This window comes from Leucoraja erinacea, chromosome 13 (assembly GCF_028641065.1).
Source record: "Leucoraja erinacea ecotype New England chromosome 13, Leri_hhj_1, whole genome shotgun sequence".
NCBI classification, from domain to species: Eukaryota; Metazoa; Chordata; class Chondrichthyes; order Rajiformes; family Rajidae; genus Leucoraja; species Leucoraja erinaceus.
In genome coordinates, this window is record NC_073389.1 from 27,016,753 (window position 1) to 27,030,956 (window position 14,204).

The following is a 14,204-nucleotide window of genomic DNA, read 5'->3' on the forward strand; positions in this document are numbered from 1 at the left end:
TCATATGTCAGCATTGTTACTGGTATGTATTTTTAAAGAAAGGTGGTTTGCCGGGTAGTTCCACAAGACTTGATTTCACTGGTATAACTGGCAAAAAGGGCATTTCATCCACAGAGGACCACAAATCCCAAAGAGGTTGCTTGTGGCAGGAGAAGGGAATTAATACATTGATATGCATGTTTATAGAGGGGATTAAACAAGCCAAATTCTCAATTTCAGTCAGTTTAATTTGAGGGCAATAATCTAGGTATGGAGTCATTTCTACATGAGAAACAGCAAGACACCCACAAACCTTTCTTGCTCACCCAACAGTTACTGACATTCCTGGAGGGGAAAAAAAGTCATAAATCATGTCATATATCAGCTTGATAGGGATGCAGAGTATGTGTGGTGGGAGTGAGAAGGCAAAGGAGCGTATAAAGGACGTTCACCTGTTACAAGTTGGAAATGCAGCCACAATCCGAGTTCCCACACTGCAGAAGATGCCTGCAGCGCCACGGCAGCCAGCAAATCCATTCCATCAGTCTCCCAAATGTTGTACATGAGTGGGGCATCCGCATACTGGATTGGACCTGTACATTTATTTGTGAGAGAACTGCAGGTACAAGAGTTTACTGGCACTTAACCTTACTGCTGTTCAGACACCATAGAATTTTAAATATTTGGTTCAGATTGAGTAGATGGAATTTAACTATTGGTTGTATATAGAACACTTTGCTAAAATCTGCTGAAATGCCATTAGTTCCCTTTAACATAGCTGTGGGAAACTTGGGTGCACCCGTCTACTTCGTCCTATTTATTAAAGCTTTTAAGTACATAATTGAAAGTTTTTTTTCATTGGAATACAAAAGAACATTAACAACATAGACTGTGTAGATAATTTATTACAACCTAATCATGCTGTACGCAATGATCAGCCAGTGTTGGTACTAATGCAGAAACACGCTGACAAGCGCAGAGAGCATTGTTGAGAGGTGTTTATGCCAGTAAAAGTGCAATATGCAAACCCAGAGTAAGACTCTGCTTTATTTCATCCCTGCATTGAGGTATTTTAAATGTGAACATGAATAGGATGATCAGGACTTTCTAGAACCTGTATCCATAATTGTCAAACTGAAATGATTTGGATTCGTTAAGGGTGCACAGCAGAGTCTGCATTCGTTTTACTTTTCGAGCTTCCAGTAGGAACTTCTTGCATCGCTCCTTGGCAGCCAACTGCTCGGCCCGTTTCTCTGCTTTTTTCCTCTTCAGCCATCTGTAAAAATACATGGAGGAAAAAAAGCTATTGTTCAAATGCTTGCTGAATTAAGCAGAATACAGGACAGAGTGTCCCAACCTTTATAATAAACTAGACCATGTGGGACCCGTTGGATCCCGTCCCCTCAATGCGCGGTTGTGTGGGGGGGATGGGGGGGGACGGGGACGGCCTGTGGCGTCGCGCGCACACTAACCACCACCCCACACACACACACACACTAACCACCCCCCTTGATAATATATTAATATTAATTCACTCCCTTTACCCCATCCCCGCCCTATCCACTCACGCATAGCCTCCAACTCGCAGGAGCGTCTAGACAGGGAGAGGAGGGGGGGGGGGGGGGGGGGGGAGACAGATAGAGAAATTTGGACCCCTTTCCCAGTCATTCTTAATTTTATCAAATATCTATTTGTAATTTCAAAATCAACTCATAATTAGTCATTATTAATCATTTCTGATAAGGGTTCAAATGTAAAATAATTTCCAAGATTTCGGTTTGATGCAACAGAAAAAAGGGTAGAGTAGCTTTCAAAAAATGTCTAATTTGTAAATATCTAAAAAAGTGTGAATTAGGTAAATTATATTTATTGGAGAGTTGTTCGAAAGACATAAAACAACCATCCAAAAACAAATCACGAAAAGCTACTAATCCCTTCCGCTTCCATAACAGAAAGGCTTGATCAGTACTAGAAGGTTGGAAGAGAAAATTAGATATGATAGGACTCGATAAGATAAAATCATTCAATCCAAAAAACGTACGAAATTGAAAGCATATTCGAAATGTATGTCTTATTATTGGGTTAGTTGTATATTTATTCAATCTCGTAATTGTAAAAGGTCCCCGAGGTTTCAATATCTCAGGCTTCATGATGGAAATAATTATGTACTTCAACAATTTCTAAAATTGAACCTATTGATTACAATGCAGGTCACATCCTACAAAGATAAGTAAGTGTTAGCTCATCCCATTTTTCTTTTGTAAATATAGTTAACTTTATTTTCATGTCGAGCAAAACTAAACAAATAGAAATGATTAAAATATCCTTACTGTTTAAAAGCTTTTTCAGAATCTTCTCTTGAGTGGAGTCTTGAGTTATAATCTTGTTCCCTTTTTCTCATAGTTTCTATTTGCTGTTCTTTGAATTGTTGTTCCCGTTTCTTCTTTAGCCAGAGATTGAAGGCATCATTTGGGTCTCGGAAATCCTTTCAAAATGTTTCCACAAAAGTTATTATCATCTGACCTTGAAGCTATCCAAATGTTTTATCATTCAAGCTATTTTTTAATGTAAAATGACCTTCGTGGAACAAAGTCATCAAAGGAAAACAAAGTGCTGGAGGAACTCAACAGGTCAGGCAGCATTGGGGAGGGAATGGACAGACAACATTTCAGGTCGGGACTCTTCTTCATACTTCTATCGAATCGGGACGATTCTTCAATCGTTGCCTGTCCAATTCCTCCACAAATGCTGCCTGGCCCAATGAGTTCCTACAGCACTTTGTTTAGTTCAAAATTCCAGCAACTGCAGTTCCTTGTAAACCCAAAGTTACCAAAAGGGTGCCTTGCACAAAGGTTATATACCCAATACATAAGTTGTGAACATCCAAACTGAAACCAAAATTGAAGGAAAGAAATTTTATTCTTGCGGGTTCAATATTTTTGACACAACCTTTCCTCATTTTCAGCTTTTGCTCTTTAGTGAATCTCACATTCACAAACTACAGCTACTAGATCAAGTAACAAAGGCAAATTTTGTTATCAATATTGGTAGTGAACACTCTTGCTTCTAGAAAGTGCTAGAGTAACTCAGCAGGTCATGCACCATCCCTGGATAACATTGGATAGGTGATGTTTCGGGTCAGAACCATTTGCAGAAGGGCCCCGACCCAAAGCGTCACCTATCCATGTTCTCCAGTAATGCTGCCTGACCCGCTGAGGTACTCCAGCACTTTGTGATTTTTTTTGTAAACCAGCATCTACAGTTATTTGTTTCTACATTCTTGCTTCCATCATTGCCAAATTGACATCATAACCTTACAGTTGCCTGCCATCTAGCTATTCCAGACTACTGGTTAATGCAATCCAGAGAGTAATTTACATCCAAATCTAATCACAATGACCATACATGGCCACTTCCAACCTCATTCAATCCAGCGAGCAACCAACTACAGCAGTGCTACAGCCACAATGAGAGCACGGTGTAGAATTAACAGTCCAACAAGGGCACATGAAATAAGGGTACTAAAGTGTCACAGGGGCTATTAATCAACAATTGTGTGGCATTGCTCTTGGTTTCAAGTATAAAGCACATGGCATTTTGAACAGCTGGCTCTATGATTAAAGTGGATTTAAGTGGCAGAGATTGGCACAAAGAGGAACAATTTCTTCCAAATTCATTATTGTTGCTGTAGATAGATGCTAAATGCTGGAGTAACTCAGTGGGTCAGGCAGCGTCTCTGGATAAAAGGAATAGGCCACATTTAAGGTTGAAACCCTTCTTCAGTCTGAAAAAGGATTCTAACCCAAATCATCACCCATTCCATTTGTTCAGAGATGCTGCCTGACCAGATGAGTTGCTCTAGTATGTTGTGTCCATCTTGGTATAAAAGTCAGCATCTATAGTTCCTTCCTACTCATTATTATTGGGTGGGCATTAGTCAGCTTTTCTAGCTCATCTCTAATTTCCTTTGAAAATGGTAGAAGTTGAAACTTAAGAACTCCAATTCTGAGATTATCAGAGCAGCTCCATCATTGTGGATGAGCAAGCACGGAGAAAAGAAAAGATACATATTTTATTGATATATTTAAAAAGGCAAAAGGAAAATTTGAAAAAAAGATCTGTTAATTGAAGAATATAGAAAAGTATAGCACCAGAATAGGTTCTTCGGCCCACAACGTCTGTGTGGAACATGATGCCAAAATAAACTGCCTGCACACGACCCATATGCTTCATACCCTGCATATCCAAGTACCCATCTAAAAGCCTCTTAAATGCTACTATCATAACTGCCTCTATCTTTGCCCCTAGCAGCACGTTCCAGGCATCCTGTAAACAAAACACATCTCCTTTAAATTTTCCCTCTCTCACCTTAAAGCCACACTCTCTAGTCTGACATGTCCACCTGATAAAGACTATGTGTATGCTACCCTAACTATGCCTCTCAGAATTTTACATACTTCTATCAAGATTCCCCTCAACCTCTGGTGTTCTAGAGAAAACACGTGCAATTAAGTCAACAAAAATCAATTAGGAAAACAAAATGGACATTCTTTACGTGAACAAAATGCTAAATTAATAATTGTTAAGATTGTAATCTAAACTAATTTTGCTGAAGAGTAATTTGATAAGTTAGACAGAAGTTAGATTTCAAATTTCCAAAAAGAATATTTCCAATTACCTTACTATTCTTTTTTTCTATTTCTTTTGCACATTGAATTCTCTTTTCTTCCTGATGCTGCTGTTTCTTCTTTTGAAGCCATATCCCAAAAGCTACCTTATTCTCTTTCTTCCGCTCATCTTCATCAGTTTTTCTTGCCCATATCTTACACAACAAATTATCATGTTAATGTAAGCTGCAACAAGGTATACAGTAGATTCAGTAATCTTGTCACACCTCACCAACCCAGTTTACCAAGAACCTCAAATCCAAGCAGTTTGAAAAATCAGCCTTGCACTCCTCAAGCACATGAATTTCAACAGCAATGCACAATTGCCTAGAAATTGCTAGTTACCCCAAAACATGTTTTTTTTTAAATCATAAATTAAAATATTTTCTTAAATTATTCTAGTGACAAGCTCAATCTTTCCTTCAACTAAGAAATTTTACATTGAAGACCAAAGCCCATAGTGAAAGCCAGCATCAAAATCGAGAGGAGAGATAAATCAAAAGATAGTATGTGGACACCTACAACAAAAATTACAAAATGTTAGAAATATTAAGAGGGTCAGGCAACATCTGAAGAGAGAGCAACAGAATAAACATTTCAGGCAATGGCTTTTCATCAGGATGACACAACCTAAAGTTAGTGCTGTTTCTCCCTCCAGTGATCATCTTGAGCTGCTGCCTATTTCCAATATGTTGCATTTACTTCAGACTTCCAGTATCTGATGCAAAACCTTTGGCTCTACAATGTAGTAAAACAGTGGAGTAAAAATGTCATTTATACCTTTTGGTTTTATGATGAGAACAATCAATTTTGCACCTCAAGAACAAAGGAAGTCCAAGGGACACAAGAAAAAATAGATCCGAATAGGAAATCCAGACAAATATGTTTTGAATTAACAGGCTTCTGATGTCATGATACTGCAATTTTTTTAAATCTCAGATGGATGTAGATTTGGAAGTATATAAACATTCCTGTGCAATGTTCTATTCAAGTTAAGTTTTGTTTTTAATGTTATCAGTGAAACAGATTAAAAGATGGCTGAAAATGTATTTAAATTGAATGTAATGCAATATTTTATCACTGTGACAAGTTCTCAAAGAATAGTATTTTGGGTACACCTAGGTGAAACAAGTGGTGTGAATTCAAAGAAGCAGCAACCTGAGCACAATCAAGTAAACGAGAAAAGAAGAAAGGAAATAAGACAAAATGCTGAAGTTACTCAGCAGGTCAGGCAGCAACTGGAAAAAGGGAATAGGCGACATTTCAGTCTGAACCTTCAGACTGAAAGATAGAGGTGGGGGGAGTGAAAACTGGCCAGAAACAAGTCTATATGAAAAAACCATCAGGCAAGAATGGGATAGAAAGTTGAAGCACTTGCTAATGTTGATAGAAAAGGAGTACGATGTGCAAACTACTGTATTGTGCATTGACGGTGTCTGACTGAAGATAAGTTTATACTCCAGCTTATTGCTGTTGTAACCTGGTCACAAATGCAACCATATTCCAAAAAGGTAGACTAAAAATTCTGAACTAATTTAGGTAATAGTGAATTAGGCAACTTTGTCTAGGATAGATGTTTCAATACGTTTCTCTCAGGTTTATTTATAAGGGTTTGTTTGAAAGCAAGAATGTTTAAACTAACAATAGATTTGATTTTCAAGAAATCCTGTAACATTCTTTAACAATGTTCAGTAAGTTCAGTACAGTGTGCTTTACTGCAAAATAACTTAATTGTGGCAAGTTTTAATGTAGTTATTGCACACCCATTAGATTAGCTATCTGATTTTCAAAATGAAAATACACAGCAGGTCCAACTTTTATAAACAAGGTGCCAATGTTTAACCCAATACCAGGCTTATCTCTGTGGTTTAATAAAAATCAAAGTATATATTACATATTCCGTTACATCTTTCTACACTTTTGCTGTTGGAGCACAAAATACCTTGCCAGATATTTTGACACTCCACCCAACAAGAGGGTAGTTTGGGAGAGGGTAGGGCCACTCAAGGATACAAGAGAAAATATATGCTTGGAGTCAGAGGATATAAGAGAGGTACTAAACGAGTACTTTGCATCTGTATTTACTAAGCAGTAGGACATGGAAGATAGTGAGATCAGTGCAGGGTAGACCAATAATGCAAGAGCATTTTGAGATCAAGGCAGAGGTGGTGTTGGGTCTCTTAAAGAGCATTAGTTCACAGGACCTGATGGAATCTATGCCAGGTTATTGACGCAAGAAAGGAGATTGTAGGGGCCACGATGAAGATCTTCGCATCCTCTCTAGCCACATGTGAGATCCCGGAGGACTCGGGGTGGCAATGTTGTTTCTTTATTTAAGAAAGGAAATAAGAATAATAATGAGTAAAAGTCATATGACTTCAGGAAGTCACATTGCAATTTTATAGAACTTTGGTTAGGCCATGTTTGGAGTATTTTGTGCAGTTCTGGTCACCTCATAAAGAGGAAGGATGTACAGGCTTTGGAGAGGATGCAATATAGGTTTATCAGGATGATGCCTGGATTAGGTTGTTTTAGCTGTAAGGAGAGGTTTGACATACTTGAATTGTTTTCTCTGGCGGGTAGAAACTGAGGGGTGACCTGATAGAAGGGTGAAAACTGCAAAAGGTAAAGGGCACAACTACTATATCACAGGGAGAATGTTTAAAGGAGATATGTGGGACATGGTTTTGTTTATTTAAATGCAGAGCGGTATGTGCCCAGAACCTGCTGCCAGTGACGTTAAGAAGCTTTTACATAGACATATGGATATGCAGGGAATGGGGGAATATGGAGCACCTGGAGATAACAGGGATTAGTTTGAGTGAGCATCATGTTTGGCACGGACATCATGGCTGAAGGGCCTATTCCTATGCTGTATTGTTCTATGGTCCATGAAACTAAAGAAAATTCTATATTCTCAACATACAGTGGCTTGCAAAAGTATTCATACCCCTTGAACTTTTCCACATTTTGTCACGTTACAACCACAAACGTAAATGTATTTTATTGGGATTTTATGTGAAAGACCAACACAAAGTGGCGCATAATTGTGAAGTGGAAGGAAAATGATACATAGTTTTCAAATTTTTTTACAAATAAAAAACTGAAAAGTGTGGCGTGCAAAAGTATTCAGCCCCCTTTACTCTGATACCCCTAAATAAAATTCAGTGCAACCAATTGCCTTCAGAAGTCACCTAATTAGTAAATAGAGTCCACTTGTGTGTAATCTAATCTCAGTATAAATACAGCTGTTCTGTGAAGGCCTCAGAGGTTTGTTAGAGAACATTAGTGAACAAACAGCATCATGAAGCCCAAGGAACACACCAGACAGGTCAGGGATAAAGTTGTGGAGAAGTTTAAAGCAGGGTTAGGTTATAAAAAAATATCCCAAGCTTTGAACATCTCACAGAACACTGTTCAATCCATCATCCGAAAATGGAAAGATTATGGCACAACTGCAAACCTACCAAGACATGGCCGTCCACCTAAACTGACAGGCCGGCTAAGGTAACTCTGGAGGAGCTGCAGAGATCCACAGCTCAAGTGGGAGAATCTGTCCACAGGACAACTATTAGTCGTGCACTCCACAAATCGGGCCTTTATGGAAGAGTGGCAAGAAGAAAGTCATTGTTGAAAAAAAGCCATAAGAAGTCCCGTTTGCAGTTTGCCACAAGCCATGTAGGGGACACAGCAAACATGTGGAGGAAGGTGCTCTGGTCAGATGAGACTAAAATTGAAGTTTTTGACCTAAATGCAAAACGCTATGTGTGGCGGAAAACTAACACTGCACATCACCCTGAACACACCATCCCCACTTCACCATGTGAAACATGGTGGTGGCAGCATCATGCTTTTCTTCAGCAGGGACAGGGAAGCTGGTCAGAGTTGATGGGAAGATGGATGGAGCCAAATACAGGGCAATCTTGGAAGAAAATCTGTTAGTCTGCAAAAGACTTGAGACTGGGGCGGAGGTTCACCTTCCAGCTGGACAACGACCCTAAACATACAGCCAGAGCTACAATGGAATGGTTTAGATCAAAGCATATTCATGTGTTAGAATGGCCCAGTCAAAGTCCAGACCAAAATCCAATTGAGAATCTCTGGCAAGACTTGAAAATTGCTGTTCACAGATGCTCTCCATCCAATCTGACTGAGCTTGAGCTATTTTGCAAAGAAGAATGGGCAAAAATTTCAGTCTCTAGATGTGCAAAGCTGGTAGAGACATACCCCAAAAGACTTGCAGCTGTAATTGCAGCGAAAGGTGGTTCTACAAAGTATTGACTCAGGGGGGCTGAATACTTTTGCACGCCACACTTTTCAGTTTTTTATTTGTAAAAAAATCTGAAAGCCATGTATCATTTTCCTTCCACTTCACAACTATGCACCACTTTGTGTTGGTCTATCACATAAAATCCCAATAAAATACATTTACGTTTGTGGTTGTAACGTGACAAAATGTGGAAAAGTTCAAGGGGTATGAAAACTTTTGCAAGCCACTGTAGCTCGTAATGAAAATGGTGCCAATCCTATAAGAAATTACAAGCAATTTTACAGCATATTAATTTGATTTACATAGCTTTAAAAACCCAAGTTTACCTCAGAGGCCTTTGGCTGCTCCTTCTTTTGTTGAGTTTTCCAATTAATTTCTTTGTGTTCTGCGATTAGCAGATGGGCAGACTGTTTTGGGGTAACTACTGCAGATTGCGTTCTTCGAGGTAATGTCTTAGGTGGAGATGTTACCCGATCCTTTTGTTCCAATTGTAGTTTTAGTGTATTAAGTACTTCCGTTGGAGAGGGAGATAAATTGTTCTGGCTGCTTGAGAGTTTTTTTCCCTTCAAATTATTTGGTTGTTCCCATTCATTTTCACTGAAAGCTACACTAATCTGAGGTAGCAAACCCTGATTTTCAAAATCTTGTAAGCTGAGTAGTTCAAACTTTCCATCCTTCTCCATCAATACTTCCTTGTTCTTGTTCTTATCGTCATCCCACTGTCTCTCCGTATCATCAACTTTCTGAGCATCATTTGAAATGTGCATTTGAGACATTTGATCTGTGACCTCTCCATCATTATCTTTTTGAGCATCATTGGAAATACACTTTCCAGACTTCTGATCTGTGACTTCTTTGTCATTGTCTTTTTGAACATTATTTGAAATATACTTGATACACATCGGACCAGTGATCTCTCCGTTGTCCCTATCTATTTCAGTGAATTCCACGGGTGGGACCTCCAAATCAACTAAATTGTCTTTGAACTTTAATCTGCGCTCTCGATTTTGATTCACGGGATTTTCGTCCTTCAGTTCTTTGTTGGCCTGTTCGATCTTTTCCATTATGTAACGTTTTACCTCCTCACTCTGTTCTTCATCCTGCTGGTCCTCCTGCTTTAACTCCTGGAATAGGCTCTCACTGCATGTGTCTGATTTGGGAGCAGAGCTAATGGTAGTACGGATTTCCTCTTCATTAGCATTTTTCATATTATTATGAAAACCTTTATTGTTTGATTTTTCAATTTCACTCCCAGAATTTTTCTCATCATCTTTATTTTCCTTCGCTTCCTCATCACCTAACTCCTTATCAATTTTGGCTTCAATGTTTTCATCGTCTTCATAATCCTGTGGAGAACCACATCATTCACCCAAGTAAACTTTGATTTTTATTCATACAATGTTCTTGACATGATAGGGAAGAAAATCCATTAAAATTTAGTGGCTACTTGAACTCTTTTACACCTGATATAAAGTATATCTTGTCAAATTACATCCATCTTAAGAATTAGCTCTTTACCAAAAGCAGAAAATTCAGTACATATTGAATTATAAATAATCATAAAGTTGTAAGAAAACCAAAAGAAGTGAAATTCAGGAAAATATCAGAAACAACTGGAATGCAATGAAGGGAAAAGATTAAAGGATAATTATTTAATTTTCAGTTCGTTATCATCGGAAGAAAACTTATAACTGAGTGAGCAATAAAGGAATGGAGAATAAATGAATGGAAGGAGAAAAAAAGGAGCAGATAAGAAGAGAGGAATAAAAGACAATTACCAAAATAGGGAAAGATTCCACAGCAAATCAATGACAATGTTAGAAAACTGCAAAGCAAAATCAGCCAATGTTGTAATTACTCAGTATTTTACATTTTAGGTTGAGAGAACGTCCAGTGGTTACTTTTACTACCTCACAGCTCCAGGGTCCAGTGTTCGACCCTGTCATGCAGTGCTACCTTGGTAAGCCCTTGGACGTTATAGTATTTAATCACTACAATCTCCAACGAGGTCCGAACTGCCTAGACTTGAGGTCATTATTGACTTTGCACTATTATTGTTTGTCGGCTTGTTTTTCTTATATACTGAACTTTTTTTGTTTAATTATGGTTTTTACAGAGTACTATATTTACGTATCTGTTGTGCTGCTACAAGTGAAAATGTAATTGTTTTGTTTCGGGGAATTTGACAATAAAAAACACTCTTGACTATCTGTGTGGTTGCATATTCTCACTGTGGCTGTGTGGGTTTCCTCCAAGTACTTCAGTTTTCTCTCACTTGCCAAACATTGGTAGATTAGCCCTAGTTTAGGTGGGTGGCAGGAGTGAAGGTGAGAAGTTGATTGCGATGAAAGAGGAAGAATGGGATCAGTGTAGGTGGGTGCTGGTGCGGACATTGTGGGCCAAATAACCCATTTCCGTGCTGTTTGCATCCAGTTTTTCGATTTTGGTCGGGTGGGAGTTCCCACCGCCATGGGTACCATGTAATTCCTTGCTACCTGCTCCATGGTCGGATAGTCGGTGACTAAACCGACTCACCCACCTGATTTGCCAGGTGAGGAGGGGGCTGTGGAACCCCAGCAGGACCAAAAACAAGACCTGTCAAAGGGTGGATGAGCTCCTAGCGAGCCAACGATCATCCACACTTCAGTAGAAGTGTGATCACTGTCGTACATAGCACTGTAAGGCACTGTGCCCGTTGATGTTTTCAACGATGATGATTTTCGATTTTGACAAAAGATTAAAGAAAGATTAAAGTAAATTTTACTAACACTGCAAACTACATTTAATTAAAAAAAAATATTAGCAACAGATTAGGCCAAAATTCATGCAATTTTTCATTTTATTTTAGCTGACACTTTTAATCTGCTTGGATTAAAGAAACATTCTCATTGGGGATCGATAACATCATGGTTACATATGTGGCTCTATGAAAGTAATCATACCTCATTAGTATCAAACCAGAATACATAATTATTTTCACATTACCTCGGGGTCTTCATCGCTATTTTTTGTTTCTTCATTGATTAGCCAGTCAAGGTCTTTCTCAAAGTCATCTTCATATTCTTCAACTTGTGAAGAAACACTATTCTCTTCACTCATGTTTGTTTAGCAGTTCCTTTGAGATTGTGGGAGAAAGGCAATGAGATTAAGAGTGCCATTATTAATAGTTCTTTTTTGCTAAGAGATACGCATGATTTCATGACACGAGTATACATTAACATAGGATGACTAGCCATCGCTAGCAGCAGTTATCTCCGATGCAGAATGGCAATCTTCAGGAGCACAGCTATAAGAGAATGACCTGCTCTGAGAGTCATGTCAATGGCTTACCAAGTCCAACATCAACTCTCAACAAGAGACTACTACAGCGCATGTAGGAAATCTAAGAATTGCCCCGTGTGACATCAGATCTTGTTGTTCACAGAAGTATTTCTAGGTTCCACATCAGCCCTTCAAACAGTGAATTGCCAGCAATTTCAGATACAGGTAATGGACTTTCTTTGTTCAGTGAGCATCAGGCTGAGGATGCACATTCTAACTACTTAATGAACATCCATTAGTAAAGCACAAGTGTCACAAGATGAGAATCATCCATTTAAAATTTCATAAATATTGGTAGCCTCTTCTTAGTAGCATTTACATTTGTTTTTTGCACAATGTCTGTGTCAAACATGATGCCAAGATAAACTAATTACTTCTGCCCTCACGTAATCCATATCCCTCCATTCTTTCGATATCATTGAGCCTAGACACCAAATCCAAAAGACAGAGTTGCCAAATGGCACAAAAGGACTTCAGCATCTAGTGCCCTTTTGTATATTAACCAAGATCTGCAGTTCCTTATTTCTACCAGCTGTCAAATGAATTATTTTTAATTGAATCGGTATTCCTGTCTCGTTCTGTCCTCTGTTCTGAAGTTAAAGCAGTAATGTCAAAGCGAAGTAGGGAGAGTTTATCAATAATTAAATAGCCCTTTAAAAAAATTCAAAAAGCTGTCTTGCTCCAATTTAAAACATTTGCAAAGAATTGCGTTGGAAATTGGACGTTTTATGTGACATTTAGCGTTAATAAAGGTTGCAATAACGAACATTATATTCTGTGGTGCAGTTGCCCAGAGGTGCACCTGGGGCCGGGAGATGGCCGCCATCTCCTGCATCGCCGCCGTGGCCCAGGCCCAGGATGTTCAGCCCCGGCGTCGTGATCTCCAGCAGCCGCCCCTTCGACCTGTGGTGTCGGGGTGTGCCGGGCGGTCGAGGCTCCTCAACCACCTACCTACCTGAACATGGCGCCCAGCCGCTGCTCCTCGAATGCCGCCTTCTCCTCGCAACGGCCGCCGCCTCCCGCGGCCACCCCTGGCGACGGCTGCCCCGGCAACGGTCGCCACGGGCAACGGCAACAACTATCGCGGTCACGTGACGGCGTGCATTTGTTGTGCTGCAACAATGACGGTGCCCTTCTGCACAGTCAACCAGTCTTTCATTGTCACATGTCCCAGAGCGGAACGATTAAATCATTAGGTAGACAAAAATGCTGGAGAAAGTCAGCGGGTGAGGCAGCATCTATGGAGCGAAGGAATAGATGACGTTTCGGGTCGAGACCCTTATGTGTAGGAGGAACTGCAGATGCTGGTTTACACCCAAGATAGACTAACACAAAACGCTGGAGTAACTCAGTGGGACGGGCAGCATCTCTGGATAGAGGGAATGGATGATGTTTTGGGTCGTAGACCCTTCTCCGGTCTGAAGAAGGGTCTCGCTCGCGCTGCCACCCAGCTTTGTGTCATCCGCAAACTTAGAGATGTTACATTTAATTCCCTCGTCTAAATCGTTAATGTAAATTGTAAACAACTGGGGTTCCAGCACCGAGCCTTGCGGCACCCCACAAGTCACTGCTCAGTCGATAATAAATGGACAAAAAATAATTCCAATTAAAGAAAAGATAATATATTGCAAACTAAAACAGATTTGTAAACACAGTACTCAAGAAGGTAGTAAATAGATGAAAAAAAGTTAAATGAAAAGGAAATACAATATATTGCAAGAATAAATTCATAAGATCATAGGTCATAGGAGCAGAATTACGCCATTCAGCCCATCATCTGCTCCCCATTCAATCATGGCTGATCTAATTTTCCCATTCGAATATTTACCCATTTCGAATATTTCCCCTCCCACCCGTGACCTGGCTGTCTCATTGGTCTGTTCTTCAAAATTAGATTGTTTCCAACCCATTACTCTACCCTCCCTTGTAAAACTGATCGCCACCATGTTCAATTCAAAATTCATTTT

The 14,204-nt window shown here is 39.5% G+C and overlaps 1 protein-coding gene across 3 annotated transcripts; it reads right to left on the reverse strand.

Moving 5' to 3' along the window:
• Positions 1-866: 866 nt before the first annotated feature.
• Positions 867-13,327, reverse strand: ccdc181 (coiled-coil domain containing 181). Of its 3 annotated transcripts, none has more exons than XM_055644663.1 (6): positions 13,193-13,327; positions 11,902-12,031; positions 9,243-10,262; positions 4,658-4,801; positions 2,310-2,464; positions 867-1,255 (listed from the first exon to the last, which is right to left on the reverse strand). In XM_055644663.1, exons 2-6 carry the CDS (start codon positions 12,013-12,015, stop codon positions 1,087-1,089), a joined length of 1,602 nt encoding a protein of 533 aa, XP_055500638.1. In that variant the 5' UTR covers positions 12,016-12,031; positions 13,193-13,327; the 3' UTR covers positions 867-1,086. The 3 variants fall into 3 exon arrangements, with proteins under 3 accessions (XP_055500638.1, XP_055500639.1, XP_055500640.1); XM_055644664.1 differs by lacking the exon at positions 13,193-13,327 and adding an exon at positions 13,005-13,173; XM_055644665.1 differs by lacking the exon at positions 4,658-4,801.
• Between the last annotated feature and the right edge of the window lie 877 nt (positions 13,328-14,204).